The sequence below is a fragment of the Gymnoscopelus microlampas genome, assembly GCF_963454915.1.
Source record: "Gymnoscopelus microlampas genome assembly, chromosome: 3".
Lineage (NCBI taxonomy): Eukaryota > Metazoa > Chordata > Actinopteri > Myctophiformes > Myctophidae > Gymnoscopelus > Gymnoscopelus microlampas.
The window spans coordinates 14,027,569-14,049,108 of NC_139940.1; the positions used below are offsets into that span (position 1 = coordinate 14,027,569).

Here is a 21,540-nt window from a genome sequence, read left to right on the forward strand (position 1 = left end):
CTGATAGTAATGGCATTTGTCTTGACCTCCTCGCCAGGCTCTCCGTGTTTCCATGTAGACAGCGCACTCTGTAGTGCACCTCGAAATCAGCTGTCCTTCTGAGAGCCTCCTCAGAAGCTGAGGAGCCAGGTCAGGGATGCGTGGTCTTTTCGGAGCAGGAACCGGTTGTCATACAAGTAAAGCCCAAATAGAGGCAAGCCAGGGTACATCCACATTGGCTCTCAGTGACCCAGAAGGTCCAAACTGATGACGCATGCATAGTTTTACTCTTCAGCCAGAACTCATGGTACAGATGTTTTTACTGGCCAGAGCTATTACAGTAGCTCTCATCGGGGCCCTGTCTCTCCGGTGACAGTTTTAATCTGTTTCATCACCAAACTGCATTGATATTTACTCAATTCTGATCCAAGGGAGCAGAAAGTGTTTAACCCAGGGGTCTTCAACGTTTTCAGGCCAAGTACCCCCTAGCTGAGAGAGAGATGAAGCAGGGACCCCCTCCTCTATACTGTATAAAATTGTGTTTCAGATTAAACTTTTTTTGTTCTCTTGGTCTGCTCTTTTTTCCCTCTGTGCCTCTTTGCCAAAAATAGCAGATCTACAAGCTCACAAGGCCTCGCGCTGCGAGGCGTTGTGAGCTTGTAGATCTGCAAATTTTTGGCTAATGTTCTCCTCAGAAAAGGGATATTAGGGTTCAAGTGGTTAAGGTAAAAACAAAAAGATCATAACACAAAGATTTGGCGGACCCCCTGTAGTATCTCTGAGGACCCCCTGTTGAAGACCCCTGGTTTAATTATGATCCAAGGGTGAAGTGTTAAATCAGGATCAGGATGTACTTTAACATATCCCATTGTATAAAGAAAATAAATAAACAAATAAGCAAATAATGCATAATACATGAATAATAAACATGTTTAGATTCTGCTGCCTTGACCGGAAAGGGAATAGTAAAGGCAGGGGGTGGAGTTTATTTGGAGCCAAAGAGACGCTGCTGGTCGTTGTTAACATTAAGGACTGAGATTGAGAGAAACGCAGTAACTTGTTGTTTACACTGAATGATTCACAGGAGGTGAGCTAAACATCCCAGGATGCCAGGCGAGCAACAAACCATAACTCCTAGCCAAGGTGTTTTGCAGGCATTGCTAACATGAACTAGTTATAGAGGCTGCTGTTATAGTCCACTACTAGCTCGCTAGCTGTGCTGCTAGTCAGTTAGCGAGTTGGCTAACATTAAGTTATAACACGCAACACCGAAATGTGTGACCTATAGAATTTGGTGACTCCGGAGATCACTAGCAGCGTTGCCATGTCCATTTATTATAAGCGACTTTGGGCTCCCCCAATCTCAAAATGTTTTGTGCCAGGGGAGCCCAGTACCAGATTTGTGTTGTTAGAATGTTTAAAAAAAATCAAAATATTCCACATTTTACTTCCAATTTTTTTGGGGGAAAATAGCAGATGTGCCAGTTTGTAGATTGGCTATTAATCGTTTCTTTTGGTCTTGTTTTCCTGGACCTGTTTGCTTATTTCTCTCACAAAATCTGGAAAATGTCGGTGACTCCGAAAGTGTGATGGCATTGGTGATAGATGGTCACGTAGTCTGGTGGTGGAATACAAACATGTACAATAATAGAAAGTGTACTTGAAGTTGTTGCCACAGAAGAGAGAGAAAATGAACCACCTGCGACCTCTGGAGTCACCATATTCGATGCGACACTGATTTGTGTATAACATTTGCTGCTAAATGGTAGAGCATCACACTGTTGCGCTCCTGCAGTTGTCGCACAATTATCTCCAACATGTACATATTTCACCCAGCGCTTACTGTGTTGCAACGGGCAACGTGTATGTTGAACGCATTTGTTTGGACTTAAATCTAACGTCAGCTTAGCTGTCTTTTCCTTCAGTGTTAGCGTGGTTGTTTGTTAGCCATAGCTCAATCATTATTTTCTTACTCGCTTGTGTTTTTGTCAGTGTTGCCATGTCCGCTTATTATAAGCGACTTTGGGCTTCTTTTTTCCTGTAAAGTTGCTTGTAAATATTGGTGGTTGCTTCGCGTTGTGAGCTTGTAGATCGGCTATTTTCAAATAACTAAATGTAGATTAGGTTAGAGTGGCCTACAGTCGCTTCTTTTGGGCTTTTTTTCATAGACCTGGTTGCTTATTTCTCTTGCAAAATCTGGCAACACTGGTTTCTGTCCCTCCCCCATGTTGCCCTTTCTTTACATCACTTTCATCGATCATGTTGACAGTCAGTCTGAAATGTTAATTTGCTTGCCATCAACACTACAGTCAAGCTGAGACAGACAGTGATTACAGATGTAACGTTTGAAACCTGTTGTATGTCATGGTTCAATGATAGCTGTAATCAAAGAGTACTCAGTGAGTTTGATTGATTGAATACTTTATCAACAGTTGCAAAAAAGCACAGAAAGTACAGTTCAATACAAAATGATGTTAAAAGGATTAAACCTAAGAAAGCACTATGGCTTGTTTCCATTGGGGCCTGTGTATTCAATTCATCAAAACATTTAATGACAAACATCATGTAAAGGAGTAGGAATCAAGAAGAAAAATATGTACTGTAAACGGAGTCCATTTAGTTATTTATTGTAGTGTTATTTAATTGTTCTATATTTTATTTGTTTTTTCTTCGTTATCTGAGGAGCACATAGTCTGTGTTTTAGTCAATGATTGAATCTGGCATTATGAATGTCATGTTATACATGCATTATAAAGGACTACAAAAGTGTGCTCATCTGAGCTCTTACATCTACGCCAGGCTTGGTTGCCTAGCCAGGGCTGTTGTGGGTTGTGGCTGTCAGGGTGTGAGGAATCTACATCACACGTGCAACATTATGCATTTGTGGTGCCTTTGGAGGTGCACTTTAGAGGCCCCTCAACATGCATTTCCAAATTGGGGTTGATTGGATTGGATGTTGCATTCATAATATATGACTTTTTTTAAAACTACGAAATAGGCCCCTCCCAAAATTTCAAGCCCTTTACAGGCAAACAGAATGGAATATCAACACCCTGTTTGACGGGCATCGTCACATGACTCATGAGATAATTTGTACCTAATTTGGTGAAACAAATCATGTTTCTGCAACATTCCGTGACATTTGTAGCTTTTGTGGCGCCCGCCCCCTTTGGGTGTAAATGAAATTGCGTTTGGCTCTGTGTTCTTTACAGGCCCCCCAATGTGTGATTTAATTTGGGGTAGATCGGATGATGCGTTCGTTCATGATTTTTGTCTGAGGTGTCTGTGATTGGCTGCAAACAGACAGACGGAAGGACAGACACGCACACAGGGGCTTTTTTTAAATATAACTGGTGTTTCCTTGGTGAGAGAGAAAAGGCAGAGAATCCATCTGATTTGTCTGATTCTTGTAAGAATTGGCCTCAGGTCTAAATGGGTTGCTGTTGGTTGCAACAGATGGTGTGTTTACTACTGCAGGCATCAGGAGTGTTTTCTTCCCCCTCATATTCATTCCAGTGTTATTGAATTGTTATTGAATGACCCCTTTTGTTGTATTAACAGAAAGTATGGAAGCAGGTGAAGACCAAAACACCAGCTCCACCAATGGGAATGCTCAGACAGGTGGGAACTCCCGGCCACCACAGATAGCCCACATGACTCTGTATGAGAGACAGGCGGTGCAGGTCAGTGTTGAGAGAGTGTGTGTGTGTATGTGTGGAGTCCTCTTATATTCTCTTCTATAGTTGTCCATATCCCTACATCACTGATTCTCAACCTTTTTAATGTCAAGGGCCCCCCGTTTGATATGTATTAGACCACGGACCCCCATTTGAAATTATTTCTATCTCTGGGACACTACACGGTAAAATCCCCAGTGTTAATTTAAGTGGACACTCTGAGAGTTACAGACCTGTAAGTGTATGGTTCCTATCAATCATTTAGCTGGGGACCCCCTGGGTGTTCCCAGACCCTGCGTTGAGAACCAGTGCAGCAGAGAATCCACTGTGAAAATGTCTTCTTATCAGAATGATTGAACAGCTATGACTAAAATTATAACCCACTTCATGATGGTAGAAATTATGATCATTATCCAATATTAGTCTCAATTTTTTTTTATTGATAACTCATGTTTTATCATGTTTGCCTGCTGTGTTGTTGTGTTTATTGGTCTTTTTTTGGGGGGAGACTAAATTCTGCTGTCATTCTATGTGTATGTTTTTAGGCCCTTCAGGCACTGCAGAGGCAGCCTAATGCAGCTCAATACTTCCAGCAACTCATGCTGCAGCAGCAGATTAACAGTGCCCAGCTCCATAACCTGGCCGCTGTGCAACAGGTAATTACATTCTTTCTTTGTGGCTGCCTGTCTGTCTGTCTTTTAAAGGACAACATTCAACTACTGGATGTTGCAGCAAATGTCTTAGTTACACCAACATTGTTCTTGTGAAGCACTTTTCTTGTTGCTGCTGAAGTATGTAAACAGATCGCTATGTAGCCTTTCCAAAGTCGGCACTGAGGTCCCAAATGGCAGTCATAATACACATTCAAGTAGCAGCAAAGGACTCAGCTTGCCGCTCAAGTGACAATACAAAGTGGAGCAAAGAACAGTGGTGCTCTAGGGACATTGAGAAAAAGACTGAACTACAAAAAAAAGAGTAAATCCTAAGCATTCAAAAATGATCAGGAGGAGGAATATAACAAAATATACTTCATTATGACCTGATAACAATAATAATATGTCATAATAATCATATTCCTCCTGCTGATATTTCTTTGTGTTGGGATTTATCTTTTTCCACACCCATGTAGCGGTTAGAAAAACAAGAAAAAACATAAATATCTTATTGGAAAACACTATCAGGTTTTAAGCGTATGCATGGCTGTTCAGAACCTCTCACCCAGAAGGAACAACAGCTGTTTGAGTCTGATAACTGTAGTTTTCTTTATTTCCGTTGGACTTACTTTTTGTTAGTCTTCATTTTTTTATTTTAAAACCCTTTATCACGGGTGCCTTTAAAGAAACTGGTTTAAAAGCCCTGCTAGCAGCCCATAGAGGCCGTGCAGCTCCTTAGGGCTCATTCTGCTGTCTTCATTTATGAGCCATCTGTGTGTGTCAAAGTTGACATTTTGTCCTGAGGGTGGTGCTAGAGGAAAGGTCATGATGTTTCTCAAATAGTTAGGATTAATCTTCCAGATAGCACGAATGCACTCAGAAAGTTAAATGGAATTCAATTTTGAGATATTTGGAGTGCACCCAAGGGTGGTGCCAGAGGAAAGGCCAGGGCCAGTGGGTCACCAAAATCAGTTGGGGTCATCCACTGAGGAGCATGAAAGTACACGGCAAATTCCAAGGCAACCCAGCCAGTTGCACATTCTTTGAGCCTTGCCACTACCTACCTGAGCTAAACATGCCATGGATAATATGTTGTTTGCTTTTTGGGTTTCTTGTTCCTTCTACACAGTAATATTCATACTGCATTCTTCCTAAATAAATAATTTGCAATGGATAATTCACAAACAATAATCCAGGAGTAAGGCAGAAAGGTTAACACTATTCAGTATCCAATGATCCTTCTCTTCCCTCTCCCCCCATCCAGGCCACCCTTGCTGCTAGTCGACAGTCTAACTCTCCCAGTAACAGTGTGTCCCAAGCCACCACCACGGTACAGTTTACTGCTGAACATTCTCCAAAATAGCTTTCCCACTTATTCTCTAGATTTTTCTTCTCTGGAAATAAATTAATGATGGAATCCTGAAAGTCAGTTACAAATCAAAGCCAGGATATTTGATTGTTATTCTTAGTTTTTGCCTGTGTTGATATAAGTGTTTCCCTCATCTCTCAGGTCAACCTAAGCACCACCTCTGGGGGAGGAACTATGACCAATCCCCGCCCTCTGGGTCCAGCCACTGCAACCACAACAGCTATCAACCAATCAGTGTTGCTGGGTGGGAATTCAGCAGGACAGGGGCAGATGTATCTTCGGGTGAGTTTAAACACTAAAGCCCTATTTCACACTTCGTCGTACAGCGGTGTCGCACAGCGAAAATAGCTGATGTACAAGCTCGCAACGTGCGGCATCGCGACACTAATGCCATTAGATTATATGAAACCTACAGTATATGACCCTTAACCCCAGGAAGAATAGTCTCCACTACGGTGTAGACTAATGGGGATCCTTCATAAACAACAACAATAATTGAAACCTATACTGCAGAACATGCATCAGTGATGAAACTTGCATGCAGTTTGTCAAGCCAAAGGCCAAAATTGGAAAGAATGTAATTTAACAGTATTTATGGCCACAATTGTTGAAAAAAACACCAGTGAAGTTTTATTTTGTCTCAACTGCTATTTGCCTTTGGAAGCCAGTGCTGTCTGAGAATGACTGAACTATTTTTATGACCCCTCCCCCCCAGGTTAACCGTTCTCTCAGGGCCCCCCTCGCCTCCCAGCTCATCTTTATGCAGCCTGGTGGTACGGCAACAGCTACTGTAGCAACAGTTGCCCAGCAACAGCCCCAGCAACAACAGCAGCAGCAACCTCAACAGGAAGTCCCTCCTACCTCTGCCAGTACCCAGTCAGACAATGATCAGGTTAGAAGACCAATTCTTTATAGGCCTACACTACAGTCATTTAACCAATTTAACCGTATATACTTAGTTGACCAGGGTCCCCCAGCGCTCTATACTTGGTACCAAATCTCTTTGGCAACTTCTCTCTACTCTTAATTTCCCAGGTGCAGAATCTGGCCCTGCACTGTGTCTCCACTCCCAGAGCACCGACCATCAAGTCTGAGGGTCCAGAACGGAAAGACGCCACCAGCTTCTCTCTGGGTCAACAGCAGCAGCAGCCGTTCCCCCAGACAGCTCAGCAGCACCAAGTACAACCGCAACAATTGGCCAAACAGCTGCAGAGCTACCCCCAGCAGGCCGCTGCCGCTGGTATGACTGGAAAGACTGGAAACCAGGCCAACATGGCAGGCACTCCGGCCGCCTCTGTCGCTCCCTCCTCCTCCTCTTCCACCTCTTCTACAGCACTCCCTCTGTCCCAGCTCCTCCTGTCTCCCTCGGGTCTCTGTCAGGCCCGGACGGTAACCACGGTTACCCCCTCCGCCACGGTGACCCACATTCTGGTGCCTACATCGAACGTAACTACCTCCACCCAGGTTTACCCTATCGGCTCGGTGGCCCCCAAAGCCAACGGCAACACCCAGACATTAGTGGTGCAGCCGCTGCAACAGGTTAACGCCACCGTAGACAAAGGCCCTGTGCCCATCCAGCCTAAGACCGCTCAGGGACACCGCTTGCCTGTCCAGCTGCCCCCTCGACACCCGCCTCCCATCCTCCCGGCCCCTCCCAGCAACAGCCAAGCCCCCCACATTCCAGTGCAGCAGGTGGGAGCCAGGCAGGGCTCAGCAGGAAACAGTCAGGCTGTGGCTTTGGCCCAGGCCCGGGCCGGCAGTGGCAACCTCGCCCAGGAGAACAACACCCACACGAACTCCAACGCCAGCAATATGGTAAAGTCTACCTTTTCAATTGGGAAGGTTTAAGCACACACTGTTTAGGTTACATCTTGTATTTTACATTTGAGGCGTTTTAGCTGACATTTCAGGACTTTACAGCCAGTAGTTGAGGGTCAGGGCTCTAGTGTCCAAACAAGAGGGAACAGTTCTAAAATCACTATTAATAAACCTAGGGCTGTGAGATATGGGCAAAATCAACACCTATATCATATCATGATATTACGATATTCAAAATCCTAGTCGATATCTAGTCTCGTATCACAATATTGATATATTGCCCAGCCCTAATTAAACCTATGAATCCCAAAAGGTTATTTATTATGCAATCCAGGTGACTAAACTTAAGTCAAATCTCAGCAGCATTTAGCAACAGGAATGGAGGGTCCTCCTGTAAGAAGTAATGTTGACTATTCTCTCCTGTCACTAGACAAAGCCTGCAGTTGGTTCACTGAAGAGGAAGTCTGACTCTGATGCAACCAATGAAATGGTCACAGAAACCTCAGACTGTGCACCCATGAGAGATGCTGCACCTCCCTTATCTCCTGCACCCACAAAGGACTCTGGTATGTCAACTGACACCTCCTCCTCCTCATCTACCACCTACACCTTGCAGGTGTGCTTGAAATGTAGCTGAAACTTGTATTGTATTTCCTTGATTCCTGCAGCATCTGCTGCCTCGGCAGCCTTCGCCTGTCCCCCCACCCTGTCCTTGCCTCTGCCCCTGTCCAGAGGGCCCCATGGGGATCGGGACAGGGCCCCACTCCCCCAGGCTGTGGTCAAACCTCAGGTCCTCACCCACCTCATAGAGGGCTTCGTCATCCAGGAGGGGGCCGAGCCTTTCCCTGTACGTACTGTAACATAACACTTATCACAGGACCACACAATTAACCCATTAAGACCTGGAACTGTGTCATTTTTAGATTTGAGCTAAAAAAGCATTATTTTACACTTTGGGCTATTCAAAAATAGCAGATATACAAGCTCATAGCGCGGCACCGAGTGCCGTGCTACGAGCTTGTAGATCTGCTATTTTTGAAAAATCGTGAAAATGTGTGTAAATCTTTGAATATATATATTTTTAAAGCGAACATTTTTAACTCAAATCTTTGCTTCTGGGGGGTCTCTGGAACAAAATATTTTGATGGGGGTCTGCGGCCAAATACATATAATTTTGGGGGTCCTTGACATGAAAAAGATTGAGCACCACTGATATAGAAACATATGTTTTTCAGAATACTGTTGAGATTTAGGAGACATGTATAATCGGCTTCAGGTCTCAATGGGTTAAATTAAATACAAATGTTAATACTAAAATTGGTGCGCATGCGCAATTGCGCACTCCCAGTTTTTTATTTTTTAAAATTATCATATGCAAGGCCCGATTCATCAGCTACTGCATTTGGTCTTGTAGTGATGAAATTGGTCAGTGATCAGCATACACTATACTTTTAAAAGTGTATCATGACTGGCTGCAAATATCAAGAATACAGCCATAAACTGTGATAAACCTTTTCAGCCATCATGGAAGACCCCATGTCTATCCACCCACCCTTTCCTCCCAGCTAGACATTTATACGCTTGTGCAGAACCCTGATCAAACGAGTGTCTCTTTACTAATCATCAGGCCTGTTCTTGATTGACAGGTTGCTGGACTTCTAAAAGATAGAGATTTTGCAATGGTTGGTCTCAGAGAGAGTGGACCTACAGGTAAGTGTTGCTTTTTTTCCTTTTTTTTAAATCAATCTTATGAATGAAATACATAATTCAATGTAATAAATGTTTTTGTAAATGTCGTTCAATTTGATTGGTTCAATTCCGGTTAGACACCTATGTTGCTCTAGTCTCCTATTTCTTATAACCTAGTACAAGTACACAACAGTACATTTCTTTGGTTGCAGTTCTTCAAATTTGTAGCACAAATAACAGTAACCAAGAGATAATTATTATAACAAGAGTATGAAGTAGAAGGTAAAGAAAATGACATTATGTACATAGATCATATCACACGTTGAGGTGCTTGAAGGAGCAGATGCTTGAAGGGGGGTAGGCAGACCGGTAACTCGTCTATATCGTGTCAATCGTTCATAACCTGATTGCCTGGGGGGGGGGGGGTTAGCTTTTTCAGTTACTGCTCTTAGTCTTGTCGTTACTGTATCCAGACACTGAAGCATGTTCTGTGGTGTGTGTGTCCCACAGTGATGAAATGTGAATACTGTGAGCGTCTGGCGCCGGCCAGCCAGTTCAAAGGCTCCAGGAGGTTCTGTTCCAAGACCTGTGCTAAGAGGTCAGATCTACCTTCCTATGTATTAGGGATGGGATTGGCCCCATAATCCATTTGATAGAAAGACTAGATATTGTTTTCCATGTCGATAAAAATTTTGTTTGGAATATTACAAAATCTATGAAACATATTTTGTATAAACAAAAACTAAAAAGTTAATACATTATTTGTAAATGCAATATATCAGTATTTTAGATATTTTGTCTTGCAATACTTAGTTGAGAATTCCGTTGTTGGCCCAACCCTACTATGATTGTCAGTCTTTATTTTGGGCCACAATGCCCAGCCTGAGCTTCATGTCTGTGTGTACTGTAACATATTTCCTGATTGCACCTTATCACATGCAAGTTCATTTATTGCTTTGAAATGAATCATTACTGGTCTTGCATTGCTTTGAAATACAGGTATCTCTGAAAAACAACAAAAAAACTAAGCTAGAATCATGGAAATGTAATTTGATGGATAACTGGGCTGTTTGTTAACCAGTCTATTGTCTACCTCCTAGGTACAACGTCAGCTGCAGTCAACACTTCAGGGAGAGCAGCAGACGGGGCAGAACGGGGGCAGCCGCGCCTCCTCCCGGGCACGCCGCCATTAGGAGCGGTCTTCCACGCAGAAACAGCTCGGAGATCGCCTGCGCTAAAATAGCAGGCAGACAACCACCTGTCAAGGTGAGATCTATTAAAGTCGAGCTGAAATTAAAGATATATTTTTTCCGCTTTATGAGCATATCCGCGGTCATACTGGGGACATAGCTATTAACAATATAAAACAAAAAAAGCGTTCTGTTTTGCCAAAATACAGAGGTTACGGGCCCACGGACTCAAATGTATTCACTTTGAGGAAGGCAGTATTTGTGACAGCTCCAGATTATGTGCAAGAGCATTTTACAGTGGACTGTTACATGTTCCAATGACGGTACATAGAGCACAGAGTATGGTCTTTGTCTCTCTCCCTGACAGATATTGCCATCCCGTCCGTGTACATCTGCTTAGTGGCTAGTGTCCAAATCAAATCCCTCTCAATCCCTTATGTCCCGCCTTCCTATGCTGTTTCACATGGAAATACACTCGTTTAACACTCGTGAGAAGCCATTTCAGCTCGTCTTTAAAAACTCCAGCCTCCTGATGACTAAAAAAGGCACAGTTGAACGCTGTTGTCTCTCAGAGACTTGCATTTTGTTCCAATTAAAGGGGCAGTGTCATGGTTTTAGTACATGTATGGGCTGTCATCGCAAGACCATTAATTATTGACAGCCTGTCAACCAATTCTCGCGATGACAGCCCATACTGCCCAGTTAGAAACTTGCTCTGTGCTCTTATATACCTCAATAAAATTATAATATAATATAGTACTTTATTATTTGTCTATGGAGTCAACATTACTCCCCTAGACCATCTGATGTGGTTAAAATGTGCGAGGATGTCTTCCCTGTGTACTATTTTTGGTTCGTTTTTGTAAGCTGCAAGCTTTTCTAGAAAACAGGCAAATAACTGGTCTTCTGATGTACCATTTAAAAAACATAAAACTCCCCTCAATATCGTACCACAACAGGTATGGGCGTTCGCTAACATAAAAGCACGTGTTAAGAACATGGCAAGTTCTGCAATTTCGTTTACCAAATGACGAGGAAGACACTTTTATTTCTATAGATAGGGAGATTCCCTCAGCAATCTACACAAAACCCCGCGCATGCTGTGCATATCTTACTAATGACTGCTTCAGCAACTTAAAGCAAGGATTTGCAAAAAAACGAAACAAAAAAACAATTGAAGCCAGACGCTACTCCGACAGTTTATCCCGGGGACACAGAAAGCAGCACCTCAGGAGCGTTACCGGTAAGTTAACATTCATCAATCCTTGTCCTTGTTAGTTGTGAGAAAAGTGAGGGCAGGTCTCTGTGTCCGCGAGTCCGTTTGACTCGAGTCATACCGTTTCAAACACTGTTTAGGTCGCCAGGTCTAGTTGGAGGCATAACGTGTTTCTCAATGATAAACACAAGACAAATTGGCTGCGAACACAAAGTATTCCTAAGTGAAACTAAGCGTATTGGCGAGGGAGGAGAATGTTGGGGATGTCACTAATGAATAAACAAGAGTACAGTGAAATATTTTATATATGTTCGATCCTGTACGTAACTCCTGGAGTTATGTCCTTTCATGTGAAACAGCATTAATAAAGAAAGGCTACGTTAGAGTGAATGGTCAACCTATTCTTCAGTCAGTACAATCAACGGTGTCCAATAGGCTACATTTTCCTAGCTTACATTTCCAGTTTCTAAGTAAGGGAATGTTCAAATAATATGTAATATGTTTTACTTAATGAATGAATACACATAACGGTAGTAATGTGTGCAGGAAATTATAATCTGTAGTAATTGAAGGCATTTGTATTGCTAACTAAACATTTTGTGCATTATCTGTCTCTTCAGACTTTCCAGACTGTGGGTACCCAGCTGTCAGAGGGAACTCTGAGGAAATCCATAAGAAGCGAGGGTATGTAGCCATCTCTACAAGAATTGTGTACACGTCTATCTCTTTCCATCCCTGTCAAAGTGTTGACAAGTGATTGTCATGTCTAATGTAGGTGTCCAGGTGAAATCTGTGCCTCTGGACTCTGCCATGGAATCTGCTGACTTGACCACGGACTCTACCAATGGATTTAGGGGCTGGACTGTGGAATCTGCCATTGTATATGGGGGCTTGAGGCCAGCCCATATGAAAGAAGCCCCCCCACCAGAGAAGAGGGCACATCTTGACTTGCGTTCTTTAGCAGACACAGAAGAAAATTTACAAAACACTACTGACTCATCTCACAGGCCAAGTGGTCCCTGGTTGGGCGACTCATCCTTTACGAAGTGGGTCCTATTGATCACCTAAATATACCAAAACCTACCCTGCCTGCCAGCATGTTTGTGCCCCCCTTCCCCCAACCACACCATGCCTTCTTCTGTCTCTCTTTTTGTCTCCTGCTCCTCACTAATACCCTCTACTCACTCACTCACTCTCATACTCTATCAACTCTGTGAGGCCATGTAAAGTATAAAAAATATTAAAAGATTTACAAAATATAAATAAACAAATGTACAATCTTGCCTGACTGACGTATATATTTCCTGCTTCTCCCTACACAGTGCAGAACCTGAGTGCAACTCCAAGGACGTCCCCAAGTATCTTGTGTACGAGGATTGCCTGCTGAGTCTTTTTCAAAACTGTCCTCTTTGCACCTGCCCCTGTGTGGTGAAGAAGACGGCGCGTGGAACTTACCTCTCCGTGCTGCAAAACTGTCCCAATTGTGGATACAATCGACAGTGGAACAGCCAACCGCTTATTGGGAGCACCCCAGCAGGTGATCTCCAGTTGTCAGCTGCAATTTCATTCACAGGCTCATCTTTTGCACAGGTGGACAAGGTAGGCCAAGAGATGTGGATGAGTGTGAAAATAAATCTGTATGTTCTTATCATTATATGCTATCTAGAAAGGGGCAATGAAGTTATTTTAATCTCATCAATATCCATGCATTAGGTCCTGACTGCTCTCAAGGTGAAGAGCATTGATAAAACTACACACCAAGGACATGTACGGAACTACCTGGACCCGTGCATATATTCCACATGGCAGAGCATCCAGACTGGCCTTCTCCAAACAATGACCTCAAAGGATGATGTCAACTTGAGAGGGGACTTGAAGGCGGATATCAATGCCAAATATGGCTTGTACACAGTCCGGGACATAGAAACTGCCAATGTCATCGATGTTCAGCTTGTACAAGTGAGATTTGATTCAGTTGGTGAAAATGATTGCATATTTTATGACACATTTACCACTTAAGCCCTATATATACTTCATTATGCGATGACTAGCGAATGGCCAATCTACATCTACAAGCTCACAATGAGTCACAAATAACACATGTATTGTGTTCAAAAGTTTCAATTTCTTTTTTAATTCCCAAAATAGGGATGGCAGGGTTAATGTGGTTCATACAAATTCTTACAATAACAGATAATACCAGCACTCACAAAACTCAATAAAAGTGCCTTTAGGACAGTTATGCGAGTGCTGGTAATCTGTTATTGTCAAGTAACTCTTCTAGACCGTGCACCCTGTACGAAACCTCAGAAATATATTGAAACGAGTTGTGCTCGTCTACTTAAATCTAAAGCAGTATAAAATACGATTCCTTTAATGTAAAGTTCTCTCTTGTCTTTATGTTGCTTTGGGCCAACGGACTCCTAAACAGCAAACCATGTTTTACTTAGGCAAGTATGTAATTAACAATGTGGAAACTCTGACAATTAATGTCTTCCCAGAGTGAAGTTGGTCATTCGGACAGAATGGAGATGGAGGGCCTGGTCCGCAGCTTGGACTTTCTTGAGAGCTCCGGTGTGAAGATTGACACCTTTACCACCAACAGAAACCGACAAGTAAATAAATACCTGAGAAAGGAGAAGCCAGAGGTGACACACTGTTATGACGTGCGGCAAGTTGCAAAAGGTATAGCAATATGATAGAAACAAACTCAAAGCATCATCTTGCTTGTCATTGCTGTCAGGTGGAAACCTTGTCGGTTCAAAACCGTTACTTTTGAGTAAAAGACTTAACCATTTTCAAACTGGTGACCCTGTTTTTGGTATGTCATTATAGGCAACAATTTTCAAAAATATTCAGAAATGGAAAATAGGCGATGTACAAGTTCAAAATGCATCGCGATGCAATGCATTGTGAAATCGATACAAACTTTCTTTCTGACAGCGACGTTGTACTTATTCTTCTACACATACTACATATGTTATTCTATTATTTAATTACTCTATTGTATTCTATTTTATTCTGTCCTATACTATACCTACTACCCAGATGTCTCCCAGAAGCTGGAAGAACTAGGGAAGAAGAAAGGTTGTGAGATGATCAACAAATGGCAGCAGAGTATCGTCAGCCATCTGTATTGGTCGAGCCTGCTGTCTCCTTCAGGTGATTTCACTGTGGCAAAGTGGTCATCGCTACTGAATCACATCCACAATGTGCACGACCACACCAATCAGCTCTTCCCCAAATGTCTGCACTCTCCAATAACTGGACACTCAAAGAAGTGGTTGAAATCTGGTAGGTTTACATTTTATTTATCGTGTGTAGATTCACTGCTAATTTTATGGAGTATGACATGGAATATGGTATACACTGTATAACCTTATCCCAGAGCCTGTATACAGTGGCCTAAACGGTGTACTTCAAGTGAAGGATTTCTGCTGTTATTTAGTCATTGCGTTCTTGAAAGCTAACTTTAATGTAATTCCATTTAATCCTAAATGGAGGCAAATGCATAATTTGATTAAAGTGACAATCTTGTTTTTATTCCTCGTTTTCAAGGAACGAAACCATCAATGGGACTGCAGAAGATCATCCAAGACAAGCGTCTCCTGAAGGATGTGGCTAAACTGAGCCCTCTCCACCAGACGTCTGAGATTGAGGAATTTCATTCCCTTATCCGGCAATTTGCACCCCAAAATGTGCCGCTTAAATTCAGAGGGATGCTGTGCAGGTAATCGTATTGACTCGAATGTTTGCTGTGATTAAAATGAATTAATTTGTGCAAACACGAACTGTAGTACAATATTAAATGTTAAAAGCCTCTAATGTTTGTTTTTCCCCAGTCTGTACCTTGCAGCCATGCACCACAATGAGAACAAAGGACAACAGCAACTCCAAAATGATGGCGAGTCTCTCTGCCAAATCTGGTACCCAAAATATGAAAAGAGAAAACACACACCAGCAAAGAAGCAGCAAACATTGAGTAAGTCTTTAACCCATTGAGACCTGAAGCCGATTCTACATGTCTCCTAAATCTCAACAGTATTCTCAAAAACGTATGTTTCTATATCAGTGGTGCTGCACTACGAGCTTGTAGATCTGCTATTTTTGAATAGCCCAAAGTGTAAAATAATGCTTTTTAGCTCAAATCTAAAAATGACACAGTTCCAGGTCTTAATGGGTTAAAATATGTATTTACTGTACAGAACTGTAAAAAAAAAACATTATGTGCTCCAGCAGTAGAGAGATGCTACCTGAAAATTAAGTATTTACTGTATAGAACAAAAGGTACAGGCAGGTATGTAAATAACTAGATCTAAAAAAATATATATATCTTACAGACTATGTCCAGAACCTGATGGATGTCCTCTTTGAAGAGGTGATGACTGACCCAGGACGATTTGCAGCCAAGCTGCACGATCTGCCTATCCCACCGCCCCTGAATGCCACACGTGAAGCACCTGTCCAGGACACAGTTGCATCAACAAGCATTGTGCACTTGATGGGACTCAAATATCCTGTGGTACTCAAATATCCTGTGGTACATCTGGTGAAACTGATGTAGGCCAAGTACCTGCAGTGCCTGGGGTAACCTGTGATGTTGATGTTATGTAAATTAGTTGTTATAATATGCAGATGATATCCACTTATGATATGTTGTTTTAGATTTTTCAAGTGCTTTTAACTCATGCACTGCCTGAATTATTTCTAGCCGCGTTTGCCCACTGCCAAGATTTTTCATTGAAAAAAAAAAGTACTCAGGAGCCGAGATACAGCATTTTTAAGTTTTAAGTTAACAAGGAAGTGGATGGGAGTCTAGATCTTCGAAAAATCATATCTCCTTGGTCTTTGGGTCAAATAAAAAAAAAACGTTTTTACTTTTTTAAAAGTCGTTTTAGGCATTCTAGGCCGGCATGGCTTATGGGACAGAAGTCGTTTTAGTCGTTCTAGGCAGGGAATGAGTTAATACATTACAACCCCACCCTTTAACCAACAAATCTATTGATTTGAACCTGCACAGTTCTGAATGCCACGTGTGAAACGCCTTAACAAGCGTTGTGGACTTGATAAGACTGAAAAATCCCTGGGTCTATCAGGTGAAACTGACGTAGGACAAATACCTGCGGTGCCTGGGGAAACCAGTTATGTGAATGTTATGTAAATAGGTTTTCATGAGATGCTGCTGATATCCACTTGTTATCATGTCATGTTTTTTGAGTTTTTCAAGTGCTTTTATTACATTACAACCCTACCTTTTAGCCAACAAACGTATTGATTCTACCATTGCCTGGATTTTAAACTACCTCATCTTTAGACCTCAGCAAATGAATAGTGTGAGGAGCAGTGATCGTTTACTACCAAGGTGTAACACTGAGCATTTTAGGAGGTCCTTTATCACTACTGCCATAAGGTATTTGATTGAGAAAGCTGTCTTAATTGTGTGTATTGTATGTACTGTACACTGATTTATACCTTTTTGTGCTTCAAGCACACCAAAGGGCAAGTCAAAATCTCAAGGCACACCTATATTCATATCTGTACAAAATAGACTCAATATACATCTTATCACTCTGTAAACATGTATTTGAATTGACTAATGCCAAATAAAAGGTTGCACCACTTAAAGCAGCACTATGTAATAGTTTGGGGTATCAGTGGCCACTTTGGACACAAATAACATGGCAGCCAACAATCTCTGCAAGCATGTCCTGTGAGGACGCACTGTGATTGGCCAGTCTTCGCTTTGACTGGCAGTTCTGCCTTGGTGCCTTGACAAAATGCCAGGATGAAACTAATTGTCTCCCCTTTACATTGTAAGGACCCCCCCTGAGTATTAATTTATGGAAGGATGATTGTTATTGCTTAAACATGTAACTTTATAATCTTGTGGGACACAATATGCTATATAGTTGTTAAAAACAATAAAAAGTTACATAGTGCTGCTTTAAGTCCTATTTCATAAGAAAACAGCTGATCTGCAAGCTTGATCATGACGCTTTCTGATCTTGTAGATTGGCTATTTAAATTTGTTTTTGAAAACATTTAATTAATCAATTTAAAGTGTTCGCCTTTAATTGCATGCCCAAACTAGGGATACCAGTTTGAAAGAGATTAAAATATATGTTTTAGGATATAGAATTTGCCTATATATTGGGAAAATGAGTGCACACAATGTACTGTACTGATGTAGTAAATTCTAACTTGTATACTGTATATTGCAATAATGTTTTGTTTGTCAACCTCGAAAAAGTTAGTGACACCCACAGTCACGAAACTAGAGGGAGCGTAAACAACAATCTGGTTCCACCCACCCATAAAACAAACATGGGCAAATTCTCCTTCTACAGCACAGCCACCAAGGTATGGAATAGTCTAACCCCATCCCTCAAAAAATGCAGTTCGCTGGGCTCATTCAAAACGGCCCTAAAAACTCATCTTTCTGGAAGCCATAAGAGGAGCTAGTACCAGTTTCCCTGTAGACAGATGACCCCCCCCCTCCCCTTTTTTGTATATACTTTCTATTTTTTTCATGCTTTTTTTGTACATAGTGGTATTTTTTTCCTCTGTATTTTTATGTTGATTTTTGAACTCTTTGGTTGCTACTATATATGTCTATGAAATTAATTCAAGGACCCCAACGGAAACAAGTCCGCAAGGACTTTTTTGGCCGGACCTTTTAGACAAAAGTATTATAAATGTAACTGTGTTGTTTTTACATTCTTTTGCCTAATAAAAAAATCAATCAATCAAGTCACAAAATCCCGAGGTACGGTACACCTGGACATTTCCTGGCACACCGTTTTGGAACCACTGATTTATACTGTATTAGGGGTGCAACAATTAAAGGACGACTTCACCCATTTTCAACTTCTCTTCATATAATTGGTCCTCGCTAATGCTCATGATTAAAAAAAGAAAGTCTACTCTGTGTCTCATAGGAGGGCTGTGGACACAAGTTGTTCAAACAAGATTTCATTTTTTATTAGATTTTTTTATTCACGCGAGAACAATGGCTTCCATATAGCATCCTACTTTCCAGGAATAGAATGTCTGCAATTTTTATGTCATTATAGGTGAAACTTTTCCACAAAAATAAAAAATCTGATTTCATCAATAGAATAATTGCTAAGAAAAGAATCAATAGTTGCAGCCCTACTGCACATACAGAAATATTATTGTATCTATACTGTATGATGGTGGCTGTCCTCTGTTTATTTTGAACTGTAAATGGTCGGTTTGGGATCAATAAAGTATATCAATACATTTCTTTGGTTATAGAGAATTGTCTTTATTGCACCAATATTGGGTTTTGTAAAAGGTCATCATGTTGCTTGTACTTATGCTACTACACATACTACAACAATGTTATATTTCAGTCCACTCTTATTCTATCCTATCCCTACTACCCAGCTGTCTCGGGGATGTTGGAACAACATGGGAAGGAGGAAGATTGTGAGATGATTTTATGTATTGGTTATCCTGACTGTAGAACTGCATCTTTAAGTTATTCTGGATGTACCAGTGAACTTTGCATGGCAAGGACAAAACCTTTTACTTAGGGATTACACCAAAAGTTCAAGGAATGTCATGGTGAAAACCTGAAAGGATTGTACAGAGGTGCCTGTCTGAAATTGGAATACAACTACATTGTTGTTGACAGGCAGAATTTAAATTTAAATATATGATCCAAAAAGATTTGTCTCGCTTAAAACCCTCTCTCTCTCTCTAGTGTCGCTCTGAGTCGAGTCGTTCTGAGGACGCGTCTAGTGACGCTGAGGAGGATGAGGATGAAGAAGATGACTCTCCTTCACTCTCCCCGAGCTCCTCCCTCTCCTACCCCAGACCAGCCCACAACGGGCCTCAGTCCGACAGCTCCGCCCCCACCGGCCTGCCATTGGATGGTGCCAACTTCCTTCCTGGTAGCCCTGCTCAGTGGAACGTGGAAGAAGTGTGCAGGTTCATCTCGTCACTTCAAGGTCAGTTGAGCGCTGATTTTCAACTGGTGGCTCAAATTATTTAATGTATTGGGGCCCCTTTTGTGATGCTTCCCGAGGATTCTGCCCTTCCTTTTCCCATCATGTTTTTTTTCCGCGCCCGATTGAGGGTCTAAGGACAGAGGGAGTTCTTTGTTTCCTTTGTTAAGTGGGCCTGTAAAAGCCATTTGAGACAGTACTGTAGCAGTGATTAAGAACAAGTACTTGACTTAAAAAAATGTGCAGTCCCACTTACTATATCTCCCTGTGTGTTCATGCTTGGCTCCCAGGCTGTGAGGAGCTGGCTGCCCAGTTCCTGTCCCAGGAGATAGACGGCCAGGCCTTAATGCTGCTCAGAGAGGACCACCTCATCTCCACCATGAACATCAAGCTGGGCCCCGCACTCAAAATCTGTGCCTCCATCAACAGCCTACGAGAATGAGGTTGGTCATCAACCACAGAGGAAAGACAACAGGAAGGCTCCTCTTCTTCTTTGTGACTTCAAACTGGAACTTTGGCATCAGTACTTGGGACTTGCCCTCCTCTCAATACACAACTACAGGGGATTGAGAACCATTGGGAGGGTAGAGGTCGTGATACAGTAGTGCACCATCAATCATCCGTAATACAGGATATAAAGATGAATGTATGTCCAGAGGAGGAGAAATGGTGGACAGGTTTTTTTTTGTCTCTTCTTTCTGGATGTTGAATGTGCAAAAGTGTGGACTGTGGACTGTTACGGTTAAAGTGTGAGTGGTCGGTCTAATAGTCTGTCTTATGAAGTATCCATGTCTGTAGAGGGAATTAGTGAATGATTTGTCTTGTCTGTCATTGTCAGTAGACACATTATCTAATCTATGTATACACTCGCCCCTCTACTTAGCAATGTAACGGGGCCTGGAGGGCTGTTCCTAACCTTAACTCTTGTCCAATGTCACTTCGACCCCGAGAGTATAGCCAAGAGAGCTTCTCGGTTGAGGCAGAAGTACAGAATTTTTATTCTTGTAGTGGTAGGGAGATCAAATATGGTGGTAAAGTATTTGTCATCTCAATGCACTCCGACTCCATCACCAGCTCAGCGGGTCACATTTGCTCCTCTATGAACAGAAGAATAATTTTTAAAAATCAAATGATATAGGTTTTCCGTAAAATCACTTTTGAAATGTTTAAATTTGGTAAATAGAAACGTGAATGTACTGTTGGTGCAGCTGAGCAAATCTGAAGACCTGTGCTAATCAGCGTTAGTTCTGCTAGCTAGGACAGTTCATCTATAGGGTTTTAAAAAAAGAAAGAAATGTTGCCTTTTTACTGTATCTCGAACGGTGCTTTAACTCTTGTGTTATGATTTGGATTCCATTCCATTTCAGTTTTGTATTTACGTAACAACATTTTAGCTTTTTAGGAGACGTTCAAATCTAGGCTCCAATCATATATAGATGAAAGGACACTCAAAAAGCCTGGTTTTCTCTTTATTCTTGTATTTCGACAGTTATATATTTACTTTTGTATCGTTCTTTTCCTGTTGTACTACTATCAAAGTTATTTTTCCGAGGGCAGTTTTTCACGGATACGACAATGTAGTGTTTCAGTAGCTTTATTCGACTTAACTACCTGAAGATAGGTATTCCTGGTTTTGCTCCCTTAGGGGATCAATGGGAAATGCTCTGTCTACCTGTATGCAGTATCAATAAACCATACCTATTACTGCCCGAGTGCTTCTTTTTTTTTGCACTTGTGTATAAAAGCAGCGATTCTCCAACTTTTCACTTCAAGGACCCCCAATTTGATATGCATTATGCCACTGACCCCCATTTGATACAATCTTTTAAATCCCTGGGATCCCAGTCGACACTGTAAACTCGTCAGTGTTAAACTCAAGAGTGTACAAATGGACCCTTTACAGGTCCATTTGGTTCCATTTGTACACTCAGAGTTGCAGTTCTGTAAGGATCCATTTGGAGCCCTGGTGGTCCCCG

General features: G+C 41.9%; 1 protein-coding gene across 4 annotated transcripts; it reads left to right on the plus strand.

Annotated features, from left to right (window-relative positions):
• Positions 1-975: 975 nt before the first annotated feature.
• Positions 976-21,273, plus strand: phc1 (polyhomeotic homolog 1). 4 transcript variants are annotated; one of them, XM_084053530.1, is made up of 21 exons: positions 976-1,066; positions 3,541-3,662; positions 4,202-4,312; positions 5,574-5,639; positions 5,820-5,960; positions 6,394-6,570; positions 6,714-7,493; positions 7,927-8,062; positions 8,165-8,343; positions 9,143-9,206; positions 9,696-9,783; positions 10,286-10,451; positions 12,212-12,275; positions 12,367-12,637; positions 12,914-13,190; positions 13,305-13,550; positions 14,093-14,276; positions 14,640-14,885; positions 15,150-15,321; positions 15,434-15,573; positions 15,932-18,563. In XM_084053530.1, the coding sequence occupies exons 2-21, from the start codon at positions 3,546-3,548 to the stop codon at positions 16,153-16,155; spliced, it is 3,849 nt and encodes a 1,282-aa protein (XP_083909656.1). In that variant the 5' UTR covers positions 976-1,066; positions 3,541-3,545; the 3' UTR covers positions 16,156-18,563. The 4 variants fall into 4 exon arrangements, 3 of the variants coding, with proteins under 3 accessions (XP_083909656.1, XP_083909655.1, XP_083909657.1); XM_084053529.1 differs by having other exon boundaries at positions 984-1,122; XR_014600533.1 differs by lacking the exons at positions 15,150-15,321; positions 15,434-15,573; positions 15,932-18,563 and having other exon boundaries at positions 984-1,122; positions 14,100-14,276; positions 14,640-14,769.
• Positions 21,274-21,540: the final 267 nt, after the last annotated feature.

Excerpts from the sequence above, each read along its gene's own strand:
- phc1 (XM_084053529.1), top strand. The coding sequence starts at position 1,086 with ATGCCAGGCGAGCAACAAACCATAACTCCTAGCCAAG. Across the intron at positions 8,063-8,164 it reads TGCACCCACAAAGGACTCTG|CATCTGCTGCCTCGGCAGCC; the intron begins GTATGTCAACTG and ends TGATTCCTGCAG. Across the intron at positions 13,551-14,092 it reads TCGATGTTCAGCTTGTACAA|AGTGAAGTTGGTCATTCGGA; the intron begins GTGAGATTTGAT and ends ATGTCTTCCCAG.